General features: G+C 40.0%; 1 protein-coding gene across 2 annotated transcripts in view; it reads left to right on the forward strand.

Moving 5' to 3' along the window:
- Window positions 1-587: 587 nt before the first annotated feature.
- The window catches only part of elp2 (elongator acetyltransferase complex subunit 2), a 39,163-nt gene continuing 23,391 nt past the window's right edge, over window positions 588-16,359 (forward strand). For both annotated transcript variants that reach the window (XR_006106800.1, XM_042506706.1), the window contains exons 1-10: window positions 588-737; window positions 865-943; window positions 2,608-2,678; window positions 2,752-2,896; window positions 4,572-4,649; window positions 4,981-5,045; window positions 5,161-5,227; window positions 10,572-10,718; window positions 11,981-12,076; window positions 14,071-14,171. Coding sequence is in view for 1 of the 2 variants with exons in the window: in XM_042506706.1 (XP_042362640.1) it covers window positions 606-737; window positions 865-943; window positions 2,608-2,678; window positions 2,752-2,896; window positions 4,572-4,649; window positions 4,981-5,045; window positions 5,161-5,227; window positions 10,572-10,718; window positions 11,981-12,076; window positions 14,071-14,171 (981 nt within the window). In the remaining variant the exon portion in view is untranslated. The remainder of the gene's footprint in view (window positions 738-864; window positions 944-2,607; window positions 2,679-2,751; window positions 2,897-4,571; window positions 4,650-4,980; window positions 5,046-5,160; window positions 5,228-10,571; window positions 10,719-11,980; window positions 12,077-14,070; window positions 14,172-16,359) is intronic.

Below are 16,359 nucleotides of genomic sequence, written 5' to 3' on the forward strand. Positions count from 1 at the left end.
AAGAAAAGAAAAAAGAAAGAAAGAAAGAAACGTAAAGAACAAAAAAGTAGATAGATTTTTTTAAAGGTAGGGGAAAACAACAAAAAGCATAATAAGAAATGAATATAAAGATAAAATAGTTAATAATATTATTGATAATAATTAAATGTCATTTAATCTATCCTTTTTATTTATTATGTTGTTCTCTCTCTCTCTCTCTCTCTCGTTTTTTGTGTTTTGTAGGCTACATCTCTCACCAGGTTGCTCAATACCTTATAAGCCATGTGTTCAAAGGGAAAAAGAAACCAATTTGCTCATGTTTAGAGGTTTAAATGCATGTGAAAGGTGTCTGAATGCAGCACAAGAAAACTAATGTCTTTCCAGGCTTCAAATACTTAAAGCACTTTGCCGTTTGCTTATCAACGTCATTTAAATCATCATGAAACATACAAAAAATATAAAGATAACCAGTGAGGTTTTCGTGTTTCGAAAATGTATAAAAAAAAACCCAATACCGCCACTACAGTTTAAGCTTCAACTCTTGAGATGCGGAACACTTGTTTGCCATGGGGCGGTTTCTCTACGGCAACATTTACAGCAACACCGTCACAACTCCAGTTTCCAAGATGGCGACACCCATAATTGAAACATGCCATGTTGCTTGTTGTGCAAACAGGACTCCAAACGTTGTTTCTTGGGGTCGCGGGGGGACCATTGCCTTTGGGACATGCACCGCAGTGGCTCTGTACGACCCGCAGGTGGGCTAAAGCTGTTGTGTAAAGTTAGCCGTTGTTTGTCTTCACAGCTAACGGTGACCGAGCGTCCTGCAGTCACCGTTTACTTTGTTTGTTTCTGTCAGAAACATCTTGTTTGGTTTCACCACAGGAGAGAAGAGTTGTCGCTGTGCTGAATGGACACAAGGGACGAGTGAATACAGTCAAGTGGGTTCACAGAGAGGACTGTGGTGAGTGAGGACACTGTCCAACAGCTGACAGTCTTTATTTCAGTCTCTGATTTGTCACAACAAATGTACAGCAGCGCATTTTTGAGGAGACGTAGGTTGTTTTTTTTTTGTCAAGACTTTATTTATTTTGGCTCATGGATGTAAAATCTTGTATGTGGTGTAGATGGCTGTTCTGCAGCTCGTCTTTTTCACTGTAGGTTTTAAACTGTTAAGTTTGTGTCCTCTGCTGGCATGTCACTCATAATGAATGTACACTACATCAGGGACACTCAGCTTGCTTTGCTTGGGGCCACTTTTGTAAAACGTCAAGAGGCCAGGGGCCAGTCGCAGCAGCCCCGTACGTGTTTCTATGATTTCAGGATATTTCTAGGATTTGAGGATGTTTCTAGAATTTTCAGACATTTCCAGCATTTAAAGACATTTCTAGGTGTTTAGGACATTTCTAGGATTTTAGGACGTTTCAAAGATTTGAGCAGGTTTCTTGGATTGTAGGACATTTTTAGGGATTTTGGAGATTTTTAGGATTTTAGGATGTGTCTAAGATTTTAGGACATTGGGGGCTTTAGCTAGGACCTCTGCTGGGTGTGCAGGGGATCCTCCACTGGCACCATAGACAAGCTTTATTTTGATGCTGCATTATGCTCTCTGGCACCATATGTACACTAAAAAAAAAACAAAAACAAATCCCAGCGTGAATCACTTTATTTTTTATTATGAATTAGAAATTGGTTGGGGGGCCACACGGCATCCTATTGGGGGCCAGATTTGGCCCATGGGCTGTAAGTTTAGTATCAGGCTATTATACCATACCAACGTGCACCACTGCAACCTCACCTCTAGATACAAAACCAACCTACACACTGGACCTTTAAATATCAATTTGATTTGAAATAATATATCCATATGTGAAATCTTTCATAACTTCAACACAATATGTTGCGATTGAAAGTGCGTGAAAAGTAGTTAGCAAGCAAGCAAGTAAGTAGCCAAAAATAATGAATAATGAATGCAGTTTAGATATTCACCTAATTAACAGTAATGAATAAATGGCTGAGAGAGTTAAATAAAACTGTTTGCTTGTTTGTCCCTGTAGAGTAAATTGTTAGCTTCTTGTTATTTGTGAAATTTGTCAAATACATAGCTAATTAAAAGTATTGAATGCAGCTGAAATTGTTAGCTGTCATTTAAACCTAAATGGATGAAATGGCTAAACGTCCAGTGTCTGCCACTAGTGGTAAAAAAGCAAAGCTGACCGAAGATATCTAAACATTAACAGTTTAATTGTGTGAAATCATTCTGAGTAGTGTAAAACAATACATAATTAAGGATAACTTCAAATGAACACATTTGAAACCAGGTGGTGTTGATGAAGGGGGGCTTGAGTTCGTCTGATGGGGGTGCAGGGGTATGTCTTAAAGAAAAGGTTGAGAACCCCTGCGTTGCTCTGTAGCATTAGACAGGGTCGTTTATTCATATTGCACATTTCATACACACCTGCAGCTCGAAATGCTTTACAAGTGAGCATTTAAAAGAATCGAGCATAACTTTTAATTAAGTGGCATAGCCCAAATAATGAAAAACAGTTCCAGACCAAAGATGCGCAAAAACATACTTTTAGCCACATATTTTATCTTTACTTAACTGTGTTTTTATTGCTGTTGCAGCTCCAGAAAGTCATCTCGTCTCTGGAGGCTCAGACAATCGGATCATCGTCTGGGAAGCTCAAAATGGGAGGGTAAGCTACCTTTTCATCGAACAGTGTTTCTTTGTTTTTTTTTATCTTCTATAATGTGCCCGACTGTTTCCAGTTCATCCAGTCAGTGGAGTGCAAAGGTCACACTGGTGCAGTTTGCGCTTTGGATGCCATCTACGTGGAGGACTCAAAGATCCTGGTGGCCTCTGCAGCATCCGACTCCACAGTCAAACTGTGGCTCTGCAATGACGCCAAAGAAGGTAAGTGATATAAAAACCCAGAAAATACATTTTAACGTCAACCTGTGAAGTTGTTTTGATACAGTGCTTTGTTTAGATAATAATGTTGGAATTAGAAGTACAGTCGGACTGGATGTCATTAATTTGAGTGATTCTTTCCCTTTTTTTGCTTGTGATCCTGTTAATATAAAGCATTGTCTCCCCCTCCCCACAGTGTGCATATCTTTGTGGAGTTGTGAGCAGTTCAAAGACTGATTTTCCCATCTCGGTCTGTTTCATTTGAATAGTTTATGGCATAATGAGGTAAAACTACACAGTGTTCCTCAAAATAAATCAGAAGAACAAATACTTTATTGATGCGGGGGGTTTCAGGTGCTCTCATGTGAAGCATAGGGGAGTTTAGAAAGCAGAAATAAGGGTATGAAAATAAGAAATAAGTAACAATATAAAATTCTGCCATTACGCTTCACAGCAGTATGTAAAATATGTAAAAATGTAAAAAAAAGCTAAATGTGTAAAGGTACATATATGTGCATTTTGCAGTATTACAGTGTACAAATCCAGTATCTAAGGTTTAGGATTATAAAAGATATTTGCATTATGCTACAATGTACAACACAATATATGCGGAGGTAGAGGGTAGGGAAAAAAAATAATAATATGTGCAGCATATGTTGCAATCATTTAAGAGTGTTTTTGGTAAGAATAAGAAAGGATACTGAAGAATGTTGATCAGTTGAATAATTCCAAAGAGTATTGTTGTAATTATTTCTACCAATTATTGACAGTTAAAACCCTGTTGCACAGTTGAATATAAAAAGATAATGGAATTATAACTGCAAGTGTCCAAGTAATCATTTCACAACCCTTTAGACATACAGAAAGTAATAGACTCACATGCTACTTGATAAATAATTGATTTTATTTATTCACTTACAGTCAGAGTATCTGCCCCCTAGTGGCTAATAGAGGGAACATCAATGTTTACCAACATGATCATTTGCCTCACATCTGCAGTGCTGCAGAACATCACACCTATGACACTGTGTCCATATTTTTACAAACATTTACAAACACACAAAATAATCTGTCAGTGACAGAAAAAAAGCTGACTCTTTTTGGTCAGAAATGATTTTGCATACTGTGTCATTTCTCCCGATTTTTTTTTCTTTGAAAATGTGAGTTGACAGAATCACAACAGCACATCAATTTTAGAACTGCTTAAATTTCCTCATATTGTTACATATTGGTGGTGTTCCAAGCTGTCATCCATGTCTACTTCCCTTGTTTTTAAAAGCTGTCACCCATAACCGCTTCCTCTTTGTTGAAAGTTTCTGTCCACCTGTCAGTGCAGATGAACACTGATGCTGCTTGACAGTCATGAAAATTAAGCGCGTGTGTGATGTGAACTGGGCGTAACCTTAGGGTGAATTCCTAGATAAAAATAATATCCATGTTATGTTGGATTGTGACAGCTTGAAAGACCTTTGGCCTCTACACATAAAAGGAGGCAGAAAAATAAATGTTTCATAAATATTTCAAATGGAAACAGTTAAAAGAAGTATTTTCACATACATCTCTGTTTATACTAAAGCCATATAGTTGAACATAATATATATTCTTTTTAATCTGTTTAGCAGTATTACTCAGTGGACTATAGAAGGTTTAATACTATGTGCATGTTTGTGTTTCTCAGCTGAGTGCCTCCATACCTTATCATTCGGCAGCAGTTTCATGATGGATGTCTCTCTGGCACTGTTGCCAGGCAGCAGAGGTAAGCCTAAGCTGCTCCTTCATAGACATCCTTTAAGTCGTGTGCCACACATACTCACACGCTCACACACACAGACATTTTTCTTCTCATGTCATCCATCTCAATTTGCACCACTGCTTTAGCGCCTGTAACCAAATGTCATTTTCAAAATGCAGCCTGCGTTTGAAGTGTCTCATGTCATTTTGCCTTTCTGTTTTACATGGCTTTCGTCTGTTTGATGCTGTGCTTCATCCTTTCCTTCCACCTCGTTTTGCTAGACTTCAGTGTAAATGTATGCAATCTGCCATGTGTGTGCGCTTACATGACTGTGTGAAACCTTCTTTTCTCACAGTTCCCATACTGGCCTGTGGGGGGGATAACTCTCAAGTGCATCTGCATGTGCACTCTAATGGAGAGGTAAGCTCAGACTGATACTCAGCTCATTCATGTTTCCAAACCTAACACTGAGATTTTTTATTTCTAAAGCCTAAAAGCAACATTTGACTTTTTTTTTTTCATTGCTTGTCACCAGCTCCAGAAAGCCATGTCACTGCAAGGACATGAAGACTGGGTTCGAGGACTAGCCTGGGCATCTCTAGGTGAGTGCTAATGGAGTAATGGGAGTGTAAATGCTTTAGGAGAAGAACCAGATTTATCTTGGTGTGCTTGTAGCTCTCACTGACTCAAAGTCAGATATACATACACTGCATGTGTGGGGGGTTCTGTGATTTAAAAAACCTTTTCTGTTAACTAAAATATTCAGATAAAAATTTTTAGTATCAAACATAAACGTTGTTTTAATGCCAGGCCAGTTAAGTTTCCTCGGGGCACCTGGGCTGAGATTGAGGCCCTGGATGTTTTTGATTGGTGGTGACAGTAGTAATAAGTTGAAGTGATAGTTAGGGATTTTTGAAGTGGGGCTTTATGAGGTACTTATGTATGATGTAGTTCATGGCTAAGTTGGGCTTTGAGTAGAAATCTGGAAATTATACAGTTGAGAAAAATGTAGTGCCAAAGGAAATGGCTGTGTGATGGCGAGGTAAAGTGGTGAAAACACTCTAAATATAGCAACCACTAAGACTGACATTGATTATTTATGTTAGGCCTTTGTTAAGTGGCCAAAATACATTTTGATATCAACCCAACGCCAACTTTGCTCTGAGATTCTTTAATTTAGGGAAACAAAGTTTAAGGGGGTAAGTGACACAGAGTGCTTACATTGGTTAGGATGTTGATGAATTTTATGCATACATATATTAGCAATTTTGAAATTTGATACACTTGCTTTTTTCTATTCTGAGGGCGTAAAAGCTTGTTCATGTGGTTCTCCATTATCTTTGGTTTATCTTTAACAAGCCTGCAAACAGGATAACATCAGGCTTTGACAGAGTCAGATAAATCGTGATTGGCTGAATGCTGAGAGGAGGAGCTTTCTTGTAGTAGCCTTCAGCCAAATCGATGAGAGAGAAACAAGTTATTTTGAGTCCAGCTTCACCAACTTGTGCGCTATTCACAGTATTATGATGACACATGGCAATGCATGGATCCAGTCCAAGCTCTACTAATTGTGTAACCCTCTTCAAGGGCTCTTCATTACTGCACTGTTCTGACTGTGTAAAAGCTATTTCATCTCCTTAACCAGCCCTCTCCACCAGTGTCTCCTTCCCACTCACAGTCTATGACCTACTCCACGCTGCCAAGCTACGAGCCTGCAAAGAGACAGAGAGAAGTTTGTTTATACGAAATATCCCCATAGGAATGACAAAACCTTCTCTCCAGTGTGATAGTAGTTACATAAATCATTCTGTTCTTTTATGACTTGGCAGATGGCAAATTGCAGCACTAGAGGTGCAGTTTATCATAGCTGTTAAACATTGGGATTCAGAGCGTAATGCTATTTTCTGTTTTTGTGTTTCTGTCTTTGTCCGTCAATACTACGAGCCGGATATGATCAGTAGTTGTATAAAATCAGCTGGTCATATTTTTTATTTTTTTTAAAGGGAGGGTTGTCTTGTTAGTTCAGCCTTGTCGATGGTTACTTAATAGTTGCATTGAAAAGATATGAGCCACAATCTTAAAGTTTTTTTTTTACATACAGATGATCAACCCTGTTTCTGCATCAGGGTTTTATTTTACTCATCACCATTAAACAAGTAGCTAATGCTCATTTTGAAAAAGACATGCAGATCTTTTTAGTTATTACTGATTGTTTCTAGTTGCGAGCGCATCATTTTTCATGCTTTCATGCTGTACAGTTGCTCTTTTATTTTGGATCATAGAAAGCTGATCTAAAATACAGTAAATATGATGCATGCTCAGCATCACACATTGCCAGTTGTTCTTCTGATCGGTGAAATGAAACATGTTGACTGTGGCTGTTAACAGTTTGGAGCATTCATAGGCATTCTCAGTCCACAAACTGATCGGAGCTCACACTTTATCATCTTTTCTTTCACAGTTAGCTGAACTGTGACCGAAACACTGAGAGTGTCGTTTACATGTATCACTTTGGCTGTAACACCAAAGCAGCTGTGTGTAAAACGAGAGCTTACCGGTGTCGCAGCGTGGGAGCACGAGCAGAGGACAGCTGTCTCCATTCCTCCTCTCTCTTTTACCTCTGAGTCTCAAGCTGCTCCTCCAAAACACACCTTGGTTAATGTGCCTGGTTATGTGACTCAGATTCATGGAGCCTAATTGGTTTATTTATGACGTACAGTCAGACAGCTAATCTCAGGCAGCACCATTGCATCTAATGCATATGTTTTCATTCTGTTATAGTGCCAATTTTAACAACTGTGTATTCCACAATTACCTAAATTTAACAATGGCAATAATGCATGCTTTGATGCTTACAGGGACAGTTCACCCCCAAATCAAAAATTCTTCTTGCAGTGCCACTTATCAGTCTAATTGTTTTGGTGTGAGTTGCCGCGTGTTGCGTGTCTATCTTGTCTTGAATGTAATGGAACTTGATGGCACTTGGGTTGTGGTGCTTAAAGGGCAAAAAAAAAAGAAAAACTCAACAATGTCCCTTCTCAGAAAACATGACTTAGTTACCCATGATTATCCACAGACCTTGTTGTGAGCAGTTCCATGGGGATCTATTTTCTTCAACCGCCAACCAAATCACTGAGTTGAAGGAAGCATGCATCTACTCATGGGTGAAAGGCTAGCGACAGTGCAAGGTGTCAATCTTAATGGCATCCCTCTCACCTTGAGCTGTACTGTCAGTGGGCTCAGTGGTTCTAGCAGTAGATGCTTGCTTCCTTCTGCACGGTGATGAGACTTGCGGGTGTGGTTCAGTACAAAAGAAAATAGTTTCTACATAAAACTGCTCACAACAAGGTCTGTGGATTTGGCAGACATCTTTACGGACGATATCTCTAACACTCGGAAACTCACACCAAAACAATCGAGACTGATAAAAATCAAAACAGGTAAAAGAAAAAAATGGTTTTTTTTTGGTTTTGTGATGAACTGTCCCTTTAAAGTTTTGGCCTTTGGAAGCACTGTCTTAAAAAAAAAAGTCAACAAGTCTTCAACAGGCCTGGCCATAGGACAACATTTTATTATTACTTTGATTTTGATGAGCAGATCTCGTACACATCAAAGCTACAGCATCACCAGATCCAATAATTATTTTCAAACATTTTTTGTAATTTAAGTGAAAAATATTGATGTGCTCAGGCCCCTCTGTACCCTGCCACAGATTAACAGTCAACAGTGCAAGTAGTTTTGGCAGCTTCAGGCAAGTGGCAAAACAAATCATCATCAGCATCAATGTCGTTACATAATGATGGACAAACAATATCTCCCTACCACTCCCAGCCTCCAGGAGGCCTTGTGTGGTAGCAACAGAGGAATTTGAACATGTCTGTTTGTCTTGGCAGAGCCAAATCTGGGCCACTGAACTAAACCTGAAACACATAATGTGACAGACGGGAGCACTTGGACATAGTGGCTTGTGCTTTGTTTACCACCTGTCTGTGTATATTTGGCTGGTACTCCTGCTGTCTTACTGGCCACATCACAGTCGTCGGTTTTCTTCTAAACCGCCTTGATAACACTTCTAACAAATAACAGGAGCTTATAGACATGTTAGGTGAGGCTGAAATGCTCATTAACCAGAAACAAAACTTAGTATTCTTGGATCCAAGTCAGAAAAGTTTCTTGTTAGGCTCAGTTCAGGTGAATTATTTGTCACCCTGAACACACTCGACTTTACTTAAGCAAGTATTTTACTGCTGAAAAGGCGGTCTTTTCATAAAACTGGGCTGTCTATGCAGTAGCAAGATGCAAATACTTTTGAAATTGGTATTATATGTAGGGATGTACCAATCCGACTTTTTCAGTCTCGATATCGATACCTGGGCTCTGCATATCGGTCAATACCCGATACCGCTTCAATACCATTGTTGAATTTATAAACTGTATACCTCACCATGTGGAAGAGACCAAAGGCCTAGAAAATAAAATAGTTAGACATTTACAGTTTCAAGACCATGGTATTTTGCACTGTAATAAACACATGATGAATTATTACTTATTAAACTATCCAGAATTATACAAGAATGAAAGCTCCATATTAAACAAACTTCAGGTAAATTTAAGTACATTATGCTGATAATAGGCCAACCTCTCCTGTCTCCAGGACTCTGACTTGAACTTCTGCTGTGTGCTACGAATCGTCTTGTGTTAACAACTAATGGGATTCTGTCCACAGAGACGTTGTCAGAGGACTTTCATTTTGAAACAGGAGAAGGGAAGTTTGATAAAAACAGACAGCTTTGTATTTCCTTCTTTCTGTGACAGAGAAAGACTGAAGTAAAAAGTGGTAGTCAATACAATAATCAAAACACCATTTTCACTGTCTATTTGCTGACAACCGCGTGCAGCGCACAGAAAAGATTGGTGAGCCACCGTTTCTCTTGATGTGCTGCGGCTGACTTTCAGCCGAGACATGCTAGAAACGTGCTGCTCGCACAGGCAGGGGGGTGCAGGTTTGATGCTGCTCACGCACTGCTGGATCGGCCCCATGCATCTGCCTAATTATCCGATACCCGATCCAGTTATTTTGTAATGTCAGGATCGATACCTAATCTTAATATCGGATCAGTGCATCCATAATTATATGACCAGAGCAATTAGAAGAAAAGGGCTGTGGCATTGGCTATTGCTACAACTACCAGAATGTGTTGGGCTGCACTTGACCAATAAATAACCCAACCTGTGGATGATGTGATGTGAATTACTTGTTCAAAAACTACATGGCAACTGGCTGATAAGAAACAACCTTAGTTCACAGTTAAAACAGTAAGCTAAATATGTTTCTGAGAACATTTTAGGTGAGAAATAGGCGACGCAGTAACAGAATCTTGGTTCATATTTTACCATCACTGCCTTGTTTCATAGTTGGATGAGACTTTGGTCTAAGTTTGAGAGAGAGAGGGGCGTCTTTCTCTCTCAATCTGCTTCGTATGTGGTGGCATTCAAACTAAAATGTGGATGTACAATGTGTAGTTTGAGCAACAGCCCTGGAGCCAGCGAAAATCTGCCTGAAATGAATCATTCGGCAGATTTTAGCTTGTTCTAGGGCCTGGGGATGAGCAGAAAGATCTGGGCGCTGAAAAGATGGAGGGAAGTTCACCACATTTTATTTACACATACTATGTATGTTGTTACACACAGCTGGTTGAAAATCAGCAAAGTGTCCCTATAAGCTCAGCTGTGCTTTGAGGTAATTATGAAAGTGTTTAAAGAATTGCAAAACACCGTAACAGTAAGGATAATATTTGGTAATAACACTCCTTTCATCATCACACCGCAGGAGGGCAAATAATATAAAGGCAGTGTTGATAAATCCAGTGATGTGCTATTTTAAGAGTTGATAGAAAATGTCTTTCAGTCAGGAAGGTTTTCATGTTCTCTCTCTGACTCGTTCAGGTGGGGAGCTGTTATTAGCCAGCTGTTCCCAGGACTGCCTCATCAGAGTGTGGAGGCTGTGTGCCAAGTCTGGGACAGACGCCCGCATAGAGGACGATCACACCATCATCAAAATGAAAGAGGATGTTTTTGAAGTGAAGGAGAAAGGTGAGCGGGCCACACAGGCTTGATTTATAAAAAGGATGCTAATTATCCAAATGAATAGACAAGCTTTTTGATGGTTTAATGGCACACGGTGGTTACCGACCTTCATAAAGACCTGGGTGCCTATGTTTATGTGTGTTTACCTTTATTGGTGTAACACATAGTTTATTGATTTTTTCATGGAACATAGAGAATTACATTTATCAGCTTTTCTTTTGTTCACAACAACCAATATCTTTATAAAAAAAGGCCTGGGCGATAAAGATAAAATCAAATATCACTATATTTTTGACTAAATACCTCAATGTCAATATTGTGAAGATCTTGTAGGGTTGGCTATTGGTGCTTTTACAAAATATATACACATTGCGGTTTCTGATAAATAATAATCAGTCATGTTAAGGTAATGACTAAAACTGGGCATACACTGTAAGATTTGAGCAGGTTTCTGATCTGATTTTTGAGCCGGATGTCTCATTTTAGAGTTGGACTGAATTCTGGGTTCGCTGGGCATCTTTTGCCATGCAGCGTACCAATCATGGCCCGATCAGATGCTCCCGACACTTGTTGGATGTTGGGTTGAATTTCTGACTTGACAGAAATTTTGGTTGGCCGTCGACAGGCTGGGAAAGTTGAAGCAGAGACACAGATAGATTGTTGGTGCTGCTAACCTGTGCACGCACGCACGCGCGCGTGTGTGTGTTTGTGTGTGTGTGACAGAGAAAGAGAGGGAATCAAAACTCGGAGGTACATCCCTAAAACAGCTTAAAAGTCAATTTCTGCAATTTATGCTGTTCTAGGGACTGTCTCCACTAACTCTGAGCTTTCAAACAAATCTTTACTGACAACTGTCAGCAGCTAAAACAGTACGCAGATGCGGATATAACTTCTTATTGTTCTTTTTACACATACAGTGTGAGCACTCAGACTGGGGCCTGATGATCAAACTGCACAGTGTGAGCACATAAATTGTGAGCTTTGGCTTTACATTGCTGATGATTTACTTGTTCAGTGAGAGTTGGAATTAAACAACATTTCTTATATGGGGTTTAATTGTGTATGCCAAGCTTATGTAGGTAAGGGGAATAATAGAACAGCTATAACAGTTTGATAGGTTCTGAAAATTACATCCTTTTAATGTAATAAAAAGATAACACTCACAAATTCGAATATCTAAAATCTAAGATAATATCTAGTCTCATATGATATTAATTTGCTGCTCAGCCCTACTTGTTCACAGTCTGGCCTCTCTGTTCTTGCTACAGACGTGTCCTCAGTGTTTGCTGTGTCTCTTGAGACGGTCCTGGCAGGCCACGAGAACTGGGTCTATGGAGTCCACTGGCAGCCTCCTCTCTACAAAGGTACCTTGATTAAAAACCATGGAAGAGCTTGGTCATTACTCACAAACATTGCAGATAATTGACAGTATGTTCCTGCAAGTAAGTGTTTGTCTAAAAGTAAATCAACTTGCAGAATCAGACACCTCTAAAAATTTCACTCACGTTTTCTGTTTCTACAGCCTGTGGAAGTGAACAGATTGGATTGCATGCAAAGCTTAGAGACATTGTTTCTCTCCCCTTGTCTTCCAGTGCTGTTGCTTACAAAAGGCAGCAAGAGACAATTTCAAAGTACAAAAAACGTGTGGGAAAAGTTATTGGCTTAATTAGCTCTCAGGGGAGAGGCAGATGGATGTGCTAAATGTTCATAACTCTGGTTGCCTTAAATGTTATTATTACATCAAGATGGCTTCACACCCATCTCAGCTTTTGCTTACATGACACATTGTTATGTTTAGATACTTCAAGTAAGTAAAGCTCAAATGAGGGCAAAGGTAGTCGTAATTATTTTGCATAATATTGAAATCACTTATCTTAATCTTAATTACTTTTCCATCTTTAGAGACAATATTTTATCATCATTAAGCATACATTATAATAATATAAAACATGACAGCATGAGTCCTATTTAAAAGTAATTAAATATTGTTGCACTCTCTCAACAGCAGAGTCCTGCATAGTGTTGATTTTTTAGACCTGAACCTGCACCATGATGTGCAATATGTCACAATCCCACCACCCGTGGCCCAACCTGAAACTGCAATTCTTATAATAACCATGTGCTGTTCAAATAATAAGGGATCATTTTGGAACATTTCATACACATAAAACTACAATAATGTATTTTAAAACAAAGTTAATTCAGGAAATACAATTTAAATGACGAATAAAACTGAGCAGCACAACTCCACAGTTAGGCCTGTTAATAACACATAATTTGAAGCAGCTCTTATATTTCAGCTGGCGCAGAAGACAGATCTCACACAAAGTCCACACTTGGAGGATTAAAATATTAAAACTAACTCTAAAAGTTAGTTTATTATTCTTCTCATTTTATTTTAATATATTTATCATCTAACACCCACAATTTGATCCTGCCTATTCTTTTCTTTACCTACAACTTAACCTCGAAAAAAGAAAAAATACCATTTGCGAATCACCTTTTTTGAGGGTCACTGCAAAAAAAAAAAAAAATGACCCAATGCAGGACTTGGCCTTGCGGGAAAAATGCTTCTGCCTGCAGCTCCCGGTGTGTTTGATAAAACTGGCTAACCCAAACTCCCTCGCCTGTGACTGGTCAGTCTTTTTTACCTGTAAACAAATGCAGTAAGCATTGATTGATTTTAGGGTCGCACGATAATATCGGTACGTCATCGGTATTGCCAGATATTGTTCACCCTCCATTTTGTATTTTTCTTGTATCTAGAGCCGTCCTTATGCCATAATATGGTTATGTGATGTTGTTTACTAGGGTCGCCTGATAATATTGGCACATTTGAATCGTCAGGAAATGGCTTTAAAATGAAAGATCTGAATGGTCCAATGTGCAAATTTTTGCTGATATTAAAAAACGATGACAAAGTGAACATGTAAAAAATATCAACCCTAAGTGGAAGAATTTTTCTTATGTTGCACAATGAATGAATATTACATGCATTGCAAAACCTTGTATGTCATGTCTTCATCTGCTGGTGGGCCATCATGATTAGAGTATGCATAGTATGATGTTAATTCCACTACAGAAGAGACTATTGGCAAAAAAAAAATTCAATATCGTGCATCCTTAATTAATTTGATGCATCAGAGCAAGCATCCTAAATATAAAGTGTCAGTTTTGTATATTACCAACTTGAAAAAATTGTGGAAACAAAAGCATGATCAAGATTACAAGAGAACCTTAAAAATAAATCATAGAAGATCACAAACCACTGGCCTAATACCTGACAGTTTGTTGACCATTATTGATGAATGCTTCTCCTTTATGGGTTTTTTCAGTGTCTCTTTGTCTCCTCCTGCAGGTGGTGAGCTGCAACAGCCCCTCAGCCTGCTCTCTGCCTCCATGGACAAAACCATGATCCTCTGGTCTCCTGAGGAGGGATCTGGAGTCTGGGTTGAGCAGGTGAGTGTTAACTTGAGTACCAGGCAGGTGTATGCAGATACACACAGCCTATGTACCCATACACACATGGTATCAATCACTCTCTGCACACAACCTCTCAGATTTGCGCACAAACCCACACACCAGTTCCCCTCTCTATTTCTGCTAGCTTCCTTTTCAGGAGCTCTTGACATGATCCGGAGCTTGAGCCCTCCCCTAGTATTCTCTCTCCTGCTGTCAGTGCCCCCGCGTCGGTTTCCACTCTCCCTGACATTGAGGTGTCAGGAATAGAAGTGATAGACAGTGATGAAGAGGCGCCGTGCCCGGCGCACCACTGTGAGTTTAGACAAGCTGAGGTTGTCCTCCCCCATCTTCCCTTCCATCACTCACTCAGACTGAACCCCCTCTTTTACGGCCCATTCCCCAACACATCCGACAGGGGATGGAGAGGCTTCTGGAGGACATGCCATAGCCTCTGCCTACACCACCTTTCTCCTTATTATTTTTTTACTCCATGATCTGTCTTTTACTTTCACTCCCTGCTCCTGTCTTCCTTCATTTTCTATCCTCCACCCCCTCTTTTTCTCCACCACTTGTCTCTTTTTCTCTCCTCCTGTCTCTCTTGCATTATCTCTGCCTCCTGCTTTCCTTTCGCTCCCCTCCACCTCGTCTCTCTGAGTTCCCAACAGCTGCTGTTGTGCCAGAATGGGGCTAAATTTAACACAAGTGTGGATGGCGAAGAAAAAGCTGTTCTCTGCCCATCTGCCCCACAGCTTTTACTTTTTTTTTTTAAAAAAAAAATAAGACTTTCAAATTCTCAGGTGGCTCAGGAGTACCTCAGATCACCTTTCCATGTACCTGACAGAAACATGCACTCATGGGCAGAGCTGCAAAAATATCAGACACAAACACAGACATGCTCACACACGCATAATGTATCCCAGTGTGGGCACACAGGCTCCCAAATGCACACACACCAGTCCCATGGCATAGAAATGGCTCACCTCGCCACAGAAGGCACCCTGAGTGTGATCGCACACCGAGGCGGTGAGAAAGATTCCACACTCGATCAGTTACGTTTTTGCGCCTTTGATCTCATCATTCACATCCACGGTGACAAGCAACAAAGACCTCAGGAAGGAGCAACCATGAAAGTCTGGATTCCCCTCTCTGACAAAGGGACGATGATTAGGGCCTGAAGCCAGAGCTGATTCTTGTCACATATTCTTCTCAGTATTATTAGACAAGGTGGTCAGTGGAAATGAAAAGCAGCAGTGGGTGTTTGAAATCACGCCTGGTGTGGCCAATATCCTTCCACAGGCCTTTCTTCTTCATGTGAAAATTAAAAGAAAATAAACCCCCTACCTGAAATAACCTTTTTGTTGGATGTGAAAGTCTCTCCTTCTGTTATTTTTTTTTCAAATGAGAGAGCCAAACCCTTTGAACTGACAGGTTTCCTGTCTACAAAGGAAGCTTAACCTCTGAAGCTCTCTCTCTCTCTCTCTCTCTCTCTCTCTCTCTCACACACACACACACACACACACACACACAGAGATATAACAATAAAATGTTTGTGAATTAAAATGTATTTACATTTTGCTCCCAGCTTTACGCGTTACTCAGAATCAAAGGCATTTGGTCCCTTTTGAGTGTTTTCCGTAACCTGAATAGGCCTCACAAAGGCTTTTCTCTGGGACGTTGAAGTTTTTGGCAGAGCAGATTCCGTGGCGCTAATTGGCCAGCCATGTGTGTCTTAATTAGCCGATTTTTACAAAGAAGTACTCCACTTCCTCACGCTGATTAGAGTAATTGGTGAGATTTAATGGAGAGCAGGGTTAGCAGTGGGGTGGCCGCGGCCCACCACTGCGTAAAGCACATCTTACTAACGAGACACACTGGTAATTAACATCTCAGACTGACCACAGTGGGCCACTACAGCGCCCGGAGGGATTGTCAGTTTGTGTGTGTGTTTGTGTGTTTGAGAAACAACCTATTTTCCAACCCCAGCTTGTGTACGCTCCTCAAGTTACACTTGGCCACATAGCAGATTGAGAAGACACTAGAACCGGAATTAGTTATTAATTTTATATAATGCATAGGTGCAGATTGCTGTTTTAATAGCAGACTGAAAAGCAGTGTTTGTCTGCCCTCTCTCGTAATAGCTTCCTTTCTCACCTATGACCGCACCCAGCCTCATCGACAGGTGTGG

The sequence above is a fragment of the Plectropomus leopardus genome, chromosome 18 (assembly GCF_008729295.1).
Source record: "Plectropomus leopardus isolate mb chromosome 18, YSFRI_Pleo_2.0, whole genome shotgun sequence".
Lineage (NCBI taxonomy): Eukaryota > Metazoa > Chordata > Actinopteri > Perciformes > Serranidae > Plectropomus > Plectropomus leopardus.